The sequence below is a fragment of the Lygodium microphyllum genome, chromosome 2 (genome assembly GCF_053477565.2).
Source record: "Lygodium microphyllum isolate KBCC chromosome 2, Lygodium_microphyllum_v1.1.10, whole genome shotgun sequence".
Classification (NCBI taxonomy): domain Eukaryota; kingdom Viridiplantae; phylum Streptophyta; class Polypodiopsida; order Schizaeales; family Lygodiaceae; genus Lygodium; species Lygodium microphyllum.
Window position 1 is genome coordinate 130,323,347 of NC_141136.1, and position 11,198 is coordinate 130,334,544.

General features: G+C 42.7%; 1 protein-coding gene across 1 annotated transcript; it reads left to right on the forward strand.

Moving 5' to 3' along the window:
* Nucleotides 1-8,773: 8,773 nt before the first annotated feature.
* Nucleotides 8,774-10,861, forward strand: LOC148040323 (xyloglucan 6-xylosyltransferase 2-like). Its single transcript, XM_087698332.1, has one exon. The coding sequence runs from the start codon at nt 9,270-9,272 to the stop codon at nt 10,596-10,598; it is 1,329 nt and encodes a 442-aa protein (XP_087554458.1). The 5' UTR covers nt 8,774-9,269; the 3' UTR covers nt 10,599-10,861.
* Nucleotides 10,862-11,198: the final 337 nt, after the last annotated feature.

Below are 11,198 nucleotides of genomic sequence, written 5' to 3' on the forward strand. Positions count from 1 at the left end.
ATGGATGAAAGTACTCTCAACCATCAATACCGCCAAATCTTCTCGAGATGAGGACATCTCGATTCCTCTAAGGGGGAGAGAATGTAATATTTCTACAACAAAATATTATAAACCCTAGTTCTAGCGCAAAAAAAATATGAAATGATCTCCCGCAACAAAAAAACTCTGGCCTAAGTGCTCCATCCTCATGTAATAACAATATCATCCCCCCGCATTGTGCATAAGAAACCGTGTGCTTATAAACCCGCAAGTCACAGCAGGAACTCCCCTTCAAGGAAAAAAGGATAATGAATAATTGCAAAAAAAAAACTCCCTCTCCTTCTCCCATTGCATGGCGGGGAGAGAGAGTGTGTGTAAGAGCTAATATGAAGGGGCATGGGGAGGAATGCATACAGCTGCCACCTTTGTGGCCACCCCCCCCTCTCCCACTCCTTTAACCATCCCCACCTCCACCTTATATGAAACCCCCCTCCCAAGCTTGAGGGCGATCGTCCTGGCCTGCTGCCATTACTGTCAAGTTGCTGCCAACGCCATTAGGCTGCCGCCATCGCCGTCAAGCTGCCGCCATCACAATCAACTTCATCATCCTCTCGCGATCGATTATCATCATCTTCACCATCATCATCCGATTAGTCGTCATCATCATAATAAATTCCTTGTTGTGCCTCGTATATAGGTTAATTATAGAAGGTGGTTTAATGATGAATAAATAGTTGCAATGAAAGGAAAAGATTTATGAACTTTGACAAAAAGCATATAGTATGAAATGATAGCTACATTTTAGGATAAGTTAAGTGATAAAGGAAGGATTAAATCAATGATGTATTCATTGGCATCTGGTCATGAAAGAATGATGCATCTATGCATAGAGTTCTTTTATCAAAGTTCACAATTGGGAAAGAATGCATTTTCATTAAAATACAAAAGCTTTGAATATGATGCATAAACGTAAGGTTTATAATAAATAATTCTTAATGTCAATCAAATCGTATAGGGCATGGAAAGATAGAAAGATCATTATGGATCCTATAGTTGCATAAAGGTGAAAGGCCTATGGTCTTGCAATTGTATATTCTCATGGAATGATACATCTCATACATCTTGCAATTACTTACATCTTTTAAGGATAGTACTTGCAATTTTTAGAGGAAAATATTTGCATCTTTAAAGAAAAGATCATCTTTAATCGTAAGTTGGTTAGATCAATTAAGTAATTTGCATGTAATTGAGTAACTTACATGAAATTCATAAAGGCATGATTAGTTAGCATACGACGATCACCTCAATGTGCTAGGTTAGGTTAAGTTGTGTTAAAATTCTACTTAGTATCACACTTAGGAAGTCGATTTAATATTTTCAATCTTAAAGTTCATCCCACATTCACATTAGGGTTATCTAAACAACCGTGCAAGGAAGATCTAGGGTTCTCACCTTACGGATCGGATGACCAAATGCTGTACTTTCACAAGGAATTTAGGACCCTAGGGCCAAATCAATTATCAGCCTAGTGGGATTAGGGTTTTGGATTGGGGTCAATGGGACTCCCAAATCCTATATCTTGATCAAAGGTATTCTTGGTCAAGGAATACCGTATGATAGAGATCTAATTCCTCAAGTTAGGTAATGCTACCTATCTCGTACGACAAATCTGCAAGGTCATATGCTCTTACGACTAAATCGCAAGATAGTACTGCTACACCTTAGACCAAGAATGGCGAGTTCTAATTACAAGTCATATTCTATGAGAATTGAGTAGTTGTCCTACTACAACAATCTTTCTTGGGGACTGATTTGTTAAGCTTAGGGCAGTTGTGAATTGCCAAGAAAGTAAATTGATCAACCAAGTTAGGACGACCGGGTTGTTCGGGATCTATTTGACTATAGTATAAGGAAACCTAAGATAGTGATAATTTGGGGTCAACAGGGTATAAACCCTAACCCAAGGAAAAAGGGTAAACAAGCAACCTAGCTTACTAAACCTTTGGGATCTTGCCAAGTCACGAATGATCTAGGATCGAATGCTGGGAGTATTCGGGGAAAAAGGAATCACACCTTAGAAGTTGGCCGTACGAATGACCACTGGAATGCTCGTGATTGTACACTTAGGTACACTGTTTGTACTTCTTTGCTCAATGAACAAGAAAAATAACTAATGCTTCAGGTCAAAATCCTGGAGGGAGGGGCAGGTTCAATTACCTCCGACTGTCTGCATGACCCTATCCAGGGGGGTTGTTAGCCGCGCCGGGTACGTGGACCGAACCCGCTGCGAGAGATCTCTCCGTGGGTGCTACTTGGAGCAGGAGGATGCTTGGATGCCAAGGGAGGCTTCGGCCATAAATTCCTTGTCTCCGGATCCTGCACAAGAGGCCGACGTGACTCGAGATGGGATCTCAAGGCTTGTATACTAGTCAACGGGTGGAACTTGGAGTAGCGATCCTGAGGATTGCTGGGATAGCCTTCGGGCAAGATATTTGATGTATTCCAAAGACTATGATAAATAAAGATCAAATGTTGAAAAAGGAACTTGCTTGACATTGTTTTTCTATGTTAGTGCCTAAGTCACGTGAAGGAACCAATGTTTAATTGGTTAATTAAGGAAGCTGCTTTTGCATGTCAAACATAATGTGGTAGGTAATTAGATAACTAAGCAACCCGAGGAAAGTGCAGTGGACGTGACTCTAGGTCCGTCCTACGGAAGGGTGGTCCCGGTTAGCTAGGAACTTTTCTCAAAGGAATTGATAGCGAAATAGTGATGACCTAGAATCAATAGAGTTAGAGTCCCGATTTATGTTGTTTTAGGGGAACGGAATGGGACTATGTCTTACGAGCAGAGAGGTTGAGCTTCGCATCTCTCTCATTTGCCATTCTCCATAAACCAAGTGCAACCGCTTCGACCCTGATATTTCTGTGCAAAGTGGTTCGCCTGGAGCTCGACGCTAGCTACTTCCTAGAGACTTGACTATTAAGAAGACCCTGATTCAGGTCGGTCCTAAGTGGGAACGGTCGGATACTTTCGCTTCATGGCAGAATCGGGAAGGCCTAGATCGCAAACCCCGTGACATTCCTTGTGAGTGCCAGGCGGCGCTTTCTAGACTCTCTTCCCGATGGGCTGCTAAGACGTGTCCTACAAGTGGACAGGTGGTCACATTACAAAGAAGCATATTAGACCATTAACAACCAAGGGTATAAAGCCAAAAAATTAGGATAGAGATAATTGGGGATGAATTGGATGAGTTGTACAAGTCTACGATCATAGTTTCTTTGTCTAAGCATGTGTATTTCAATGTTGTCTCTACTACTGGTGGTGCATATGATTTATGAAAGAAGATATGTGATCTTTATGACAAGTAGAGTCCTACATCTCAAATGTATTGGGTGGTTGAAAAAGCTTGTGGACATTTGTACGAAGGAGAGTGCCCCTATGTCTACTCATTTGAATGAGTTCCACTCTATTTTCACCCATCTTATCTCACAAGGCATCAAGTTTGAGGACAACATAGAATCTATATTCTTGCTTGTCACACTATCAGAGTCTTGGGATACATTTCATACTACTATTAGTACTAATCCTCCTGAGGATGGTTTTAAATGCGATGATATAAAGAGTGCTTTACTTATAAAAGAAGTAAGTAGAAAGAATATTGATGCATTCCGCACTTGTTATGTTGTTACTATTAGGGATAAAAATGGTGGGAATGGTAATAATAACCATGGTAGAGACTCATAGCCCAACAAAGGCAAGTCTTTGTCTTGTGGGCACGCTCGTAGTAAGTCCTATGGTCATAAGTCCTCTTTGATATGTCATTATTGTGGATACCACAGTCACATTAGGTCATAGTTCCATAAAATACTCAATGATAGGTGCAATGAGAAAGGCAAGGGAAAAGTATAGGGAAATTCAAAGTCTACTGACATTGTGCCTAAGCCCAGTGTAAAGATAGAGGAGATAGATACCTTGGAGCATAGTTTTGATAATTACATTCTTGTTGCTTCAACACTTGATGCTACTCAATTGACCAATGCTCCGTCTACTTACTCTCAATATTGGCTTCTTGACTTGGGGGCTTCATTCTATGTTACCTTGCATTGTCATTGATTCCATAGCTATTGTACTATTATGGGCTTTGTTAAATTGGGAGATGACACTACATTGGATATAATTGGCATACAGGATGTTAGACTAAAATTTGGTATTAGTGCTCCTTTTGTGCTTTATGATATATGTCATGTCCCGACTTTAATGAAAAGCCTTAGTTCGGTTGGAAAATTGGATGATGATAGGTATCATGTATCTTTTGGTGATTCTTGATGGAAGATCACACATGGAAGTCTTGTTTTTATTAGAGGTGCCAAGGTTAGCAATCTCTACCCTTTGCTTGTTTTTGGGTCTCTTGCCCATGTTTTAGTTTGTGACCGATATTTCACATGTATCTTCATGACATCCTCAACTTATGCATATATTTTTGAAAGAAATCAAAGTATGTGATCCATTTGCATCATCTTCCATGCTTGGATTATTTTTGTTTTGATTCATGTGATCACTATTTGTATGAGAAGCATGCATGTAATTCATATAAGAAGTCTGATTCTATATGTATGGGTGAGCCTTTGACTCTTGTGTCTATGGCCCCATGCCATGTCAGTTCTTGGGTGGTGGGAAGTACTTTGTTACATTTATAGATGATTATTTGCATAAGGTTTGGGTTTGTCAGAACAAGTCTATGTATAGGCTGAAATGCCTACGGTTTGAGAATGGGTGTGAATATGTCCTAAGGCTTTTGAGAATCTTTGTGATAAGAGGGATATCAAGCATCAATTGACTGCCCCATATACCTCACCCCAGAATAGTATTGCATAGCGCATGAACAAGACTACTCAAGAAAGAGTTTGTAGTGTACTTAGTTAGGTAGACTACCACAAAACTTTTGGATTGAGGTAGTCACTATTGCCATACATCTTATTAATAGATATGGATCTTGGTGATAGAGTTGCAGAGAAGGTATGGTCTCGTAAACCTCCCTTGTCCACACTTGTGAGTCTTTAGATGTGAGGCTTTCTGACATATTCCCGAAGATAAGCACAATACATTAGATCCCAAGTCTCTTAGATGCATCTTTCTTGAATATGGAGATACAGGTAATATAAGTTATCATCTTTGGGATCGCTCAGAGGGTTATTCATAGTCATGATGTTATTTTCCATGAGATAGGGATGCATATAAGACCATAGTAGGTGATTGAGATATGCAAGGTGATCCTTTAGGAGGAGCCTCTTGTTATAGTACAACTAGCCTAAGTGAGATAGCCTATTGCAATTATTGCTAATGTATTGGCTCTCTTGTTGTGCAAGGTCATAATGTTGGATAGAGAGGAAAAGTCGTACAAGCCCTATAACTAGTTTTGTGACCCTTGGCTAGAGTTTCATGTCTTGACCATTATAAGTCCTCTATGGATTATGTCATAGTGATAGACTCTACTGAGCCACTTACTTCTGAGGTGGCTATGCATAGAGATGATTCTAATTCTTGGGAGAGGGCTATATAGTTTGAGTTTGATTTGCTAAAGAGAAGAACCATACACGAGACTTAGTTTCCTTGCCCTCATGGAAAGCGTGCATTACCATAAAGTGAATGTATAAGCTAAAGAGTAACCCTAGTCACTTCAAGCCAACATATAAGGCATGATTAGTTGCTAAGGGTTTTAAGTAGGAAAAGGGAGTTGATTTTGACAAGATCTTCTATGTTGTAGTCAAGATAACTACCTTATGCATAGTCTTGGCCTTGGTTGCTCAATTGGATTTGGATCTTTTATCAAATGAAAGTTAAGATTACTTTTCTACATGGGGACCTACATGAGGATATTTATATGTAGTAGTCTAAGGACTTTGTGGAAAAAGGCAAGGAGCACCTAGCATGCAAATTGAGGAAGAGTCTTTATGGGCTTAACTATGCATCTAGGGAATGGTACTATAATTTTGATACTTTCATGCATTCACATGGATATTCCCACAGTGATACGGATTCATGTCTATATACAGTAAATGCCTGTTATGGTAGCCTTATTATCTTCGTGCTTCATGTTGATGATATGCTTATGGTTGGGAGTGCTCATGTTGAGTTGGATGCTTTAAAGACTTAGCTTAAGAAGAGCTTTGAGATGAAGGACATGGGGCAGGCTCACACATACTTAATATGCACATTATGTGCAATTGCTCTAAGGGAGTTCTCTACTTGTCCTAGAAGGAGTACATTCACAGAGTACTTGAGCAATTCCATATGCAGGATGGTAAGTTTCTTGGCTATCCACCACCTTCTCATGTAAAGGTTGCTACTTGCCATAACATAGCATTTACAATGGGAGTTGTGGCACGTTATATGGCTATACATGGCAAGTAACATTGGGATGCCATGAAGGGTATCATGAAATACTTTTAAGGCATTGTAGATTTGTGCATTTGCTATGGTAACCAAGGTACATGAGTTGTGGGTTACATTGACTCAAATTATGTAGGATGTGTAAATAGTAGCAAGTCCACCTCTTACCTTTACTGGAGGTGCTATCTCTTGGACGTCTAAGGTGCATAAATGCATGGCCTTGTCTACTACCAAGACTGAGTACATTGCAACCACATTGAAGCTTTGCAAGGAGACCCTATGGTTAGGTTGCCTGGTTGTAGAACTATGTTTGGCTTTGCAAGGAGACCCTATGACTATAACTCCTACACTATATTCGAATTCGATGAGTGCCATTCAGTTGGCCCATAATCCAGTATTCCGTGTAAAGACAAAGTACATTGAGGTGTGCTATCACCTCATTACAGAGGTGGTAGAGGACAATTCCATTGAGCTTGTCAAGTTCTCTATGGATACGAATTTGTAGATTTTCTCACTAAAAGTCTTCTCGTGGAATGATATGCCTTCCTTAGGAAGCTTATGTGCATAGGATGAGATGACATCTTTCCTCATCTTGTTGTACTTTATGTACATGTTATGCTTTTCTCTTTCTTCTTTTACTCCTCACTTAGGCACATTCACCTTTAAGTAAGAGGTTGTTGGGGATTAAAGGCTGTCTACATTTACTTGTATAAGTATCTATACACCTATACAGTGTAGGTGGTGGATGTCCATCACTGTCACTTTATTATTTATGCTTTTAGTGGCAATAGAATAAGGGAAGGCAGGTTACACATTGTGATTATTGAAGTTCCCATATACCGGTCTCTCTCTTCTTACTTGAATCTCCATAGCTCTTGCTCCCTTCTTACTTCCACTCATATTCCCATCTTTCGCTCAAGTTTCATAAAGTAGGTGAAGAGGGCACTTTGGTTTATACACTAAAGGTCAACCCTTTCTCATAACAAAGTTGATGCAGCCTAATGGTTGGGACCCTCCTTTCACAGCCTATTGGTGATAGTTCAATTCCTAGAAAATATGTGCTTCTTGAGTGTGGGCACAAGTGTCTCTGCCTTGGTGAGGGGTATTGCATGTCCCAAACAATTTTCCAACTAGAAAATGCATGCTAAATTATCAAAAACCACTTGGCCACACACCCCTTCCTTTTGCCCCCTTTGTCCCATATACAATCCTGGTTAGTAATTGATTTTAGCTTAGGATTGTTATGAAGTTGCACGTATATTTAAAGTCTTCTATGTGCCAATAAAGACTCATTTATTGGTGAGCTTTTCAAGATTGCAATAATAGATGGATACGAATGGTACTTCTTCCCTTAGATTGAAATTGCTGCTCTTTTGTGTGGTGGTTGTGATGAAAGTGATAATAAATATAGAGGTTGCTTGTATTGCATGGAGGTTCAAATCAATCTTTCATGAGGTGAGGAGATCTTGACAGTTTACATTTTGCTGAGTCAAACAAGCTTGGTCGCTAAAAGTTGCTAAGAAACAATAGGCTATCCAAACTACGCTTTGTTGCTTTTGTTAGAGGTGACTAAGGAATATATTCTACATGTTTTTTAGGGTTGCATTGAGGTTCAAGCTCATAGGAACAAGTTAGATAAATTGACGGAGAAAGGTGGGCTTCACAACAAGGTGTCTATGAAGCAAGTACCCTTAGGGGATAGGGGCAATTTGAATGGAACTAGTAGATTTTGCTTGCATATATTTCGATGACATGAGCTTCCACATTAAAATTTTGATAAGGGCCATTTCCCATGGTGTGTCTACCAACGAAATGATTGAAAATCAATCCCTTCACACGACGAGTTTGCCTAGTATCCCGTAATTACCAAGATTTCTATGCATTGCACAAAGTTTACATAGTCCTTGTGCATATTTTGATGAGAACCAACCAAAACAAGCCTTTCTTTTATATCATTTTAAGTGTTGACAGTCCATATAGTGGATAAAATATTTGCTTCCCAATGATTTGAGTTGTGGACTACAACTTACAAGGTCATCAAGAAAGTGTGCAGCTTGTGAGAAGGTGAATCAATCCTGGGCATGTTCCTTTTTGTGCAATTTGGTTTGTCTCAGGTGGAGTTTTGGAATGCATGGTGAGAAGCTGCTCTACAGAGTCATTAACGTCGAGTGTTTGGGGAGTATGAGGGGCACGTATGAACAGACAACCTGGAGGCATGTTAGGCATTTAGAAACCGCCGGGGGGCGGGGGTTGGAAACCAGGCTGGAGCACGAGAGTGGCGGTTTTTCGGGCGGGGGAGGACTGGGAAGGTTCCCCATGAAGGAATAAAACGGAACCATGCAAAATCTAGCCGAAGGCACAACAAGCCTCCCCCTCTCTGAGTTTCTCTCTCTCTCTCTCTCTCTCCCCCTCTCAACAAGCCTCCCCCCCTTACCCCCTCTCTCTCTCTCTCTCTCTCTCTCTGGAGTCTGTGCGTTTTCGCTATTCCTCTTTATATCATTATACTACGTCCTGTGTGTCGGCCGGCGTGGCAAAGAGAACGAAACAGCAAAGGCGTTCTTTACCGTATGATGTATCGACTGTAGCGCGAGCTTTTGCACGCCTCCCTCCCTCCCTCCCTCCCTCCCTCCCTCCCTCCCTCTCTCTCTCTCTCTCTCTCTCTCTCTCTCTCTCATTTCCATTCATTACGCAAAGGCAAGGTCGGCCGGAGCCGTGCAGAAGCGGCGACTCTCTCTCTCTCTCTCTCTGGGAGCTCTTATCGCATTTCCTCGGCACACATTGACGCCATGCCTGATGGTCCCTCTCTCTGAGGAGGCCTCACACACACACACACACACACTCTCTCTCTCTCTCTCTCTCTCTCTCTCTCTCTGTGCGAAAGAAACAGGTCAGCACAATGCGGGTGCCCAGCCACAGAGGCCGAGGCCTCAGCAAGACAATGCACAACCTCAAAATGACCCTCCTCTGCGGCTTCCTCACCTTCATCGTCCTCCGCAGCTCCCTCGGCGCCGGCAGGTTCGGCACCCCCGCCCAGGACTACTCCGAGCTCCGGGAGCACCTCCACCTCGTCCGCCCCCACCGGCTAGGCCTACACCATGCCTCCGCCGTCGTCCAAGAAGAATCCGCCGCCGCCAACGCCCGTCGCAGCACGCTCTCCATTCCCCAGGCTCGGGACGACGAACCTGACCCTGCCCTCCAGGGGCCTTACTCCCTCGGGTTGAAGATCTCCGACTGGGATGAGCAGCGCCATGACTGGCTGGCTCGTCACCCGGAGTACCGAACCTCAGGTTCCCGGCCCCCGACCCTGCTTGTGACAGGTTCTCAGCCTTCACCCTGTGAGAACCCTGTCGGGGATCACTACCTCGTTAAGTCTATCAAGAACAAGATCGATTACTGCCGCCTCCATAACATCGAGATTTTCTATAACATGGCTCACCTCGACCCTGTCATGTCCGGCTTCTGGGCCAAGCTCCCCCTCCTCCGGAAGCTCATGCTCTCCCACCCTGAAATCGAGTGGATATGGTGGATGGACAGTGATGCCATGTTCACTGACATGGTCTTTGAGCTCCCAATTGACAAATACAAGGACTACAATGCCGTCTTCCACGGGTGGGACGAGCTTGTCTACAACAAGAAGACATGGATTGGACTCAATACAGGGAGCTTCCTCATCAGGAATTGCCAGTGGTCCCTGGATTTGATGGATGCTTGGGCTCCAATGGGCCCTAAGGGCAAAGTCAGGGAAGAGGCAGGAAAGATACTTACAAGATCCTTAGAAGGCCGGCCGGAATTTGAGGCTGATGATCAATCTGCTCTCATATATCTGCTCATCACCCAAAGGGCTAAGTGGGGGGATAAAGTGTACCTAGAGAGTGCTTACTACCTGCATGGGTACTGGGTCATTCTGGTTGACAAGTATGAAGAGATGATAGACAAGTATCACCCTGGGTTGGGTGATGATAGGTGGCCCTTTGTGACACACTTTGTGGGATGCAAGCCTTGTGGGAAGGGGACTGACTATGCTGCCCAGAGGTGCCTGAAGCAAATGGAAAGGGCTTTCAATTTTGCAGACAATCAGGTCCTGCAGATGTATGGCTTCCAGCACAAGCATTTGGGCACCCCCAAGGTCAAGCGTATCCGAAACGACACGAGCCGGCCGCTTGACTTCCAGGATGATCTCAAGCTTCTCCATCGCCGCAATCCAACTTCTACTGACTTAATCTAAACTAGTAGTACTGGTGAATGGCTATTGCTGTTGATATATAGACATTACTAGTACACCTGTTTAGTTGGACCCCCTTTAGCTCTACTAGGAGTGTGACACACTGGCTTGCTCTGATGGGTATTCTTGCTGTGATTGATAAACCAGCAGAAACTCTGCCATGCATGTGCCGTCTGGCTTGCTCTCATGGGCATACTTGCTGTGATAAACCAGCAGACTGTGCCCTGTTCTTTGATTAAATGGAAGAATTAAAGGTTTCGTCTTCACACTAAGCTATCATGGCGCAAGGTGTCTTCGGTGGTGGATGAGGTGTCTTCGGTAGTCAATGGATGAGTGAAGCTAGTGTCAATCAAGGTCTTAATTTAGTTGCTTCCAAGGTAGAGCTTTCCGTTTGTGGCTTATGTTATTACAATGAATTGCGACAAAACTTGCTATTGTGAGCTTTTCTGAGAGTCCTTTTCTGTGAGCACTTTGCTTGGTTATGGTGATCAAGCGAAAGAGAGGTCATTGTATTCAATTAAGTACGAGCACTTTGCTTGATTATGGTGATCAAACGAAAGAGAGGTTATTGTATTCGATTAAGTACGAGCAGTTGCCATGACA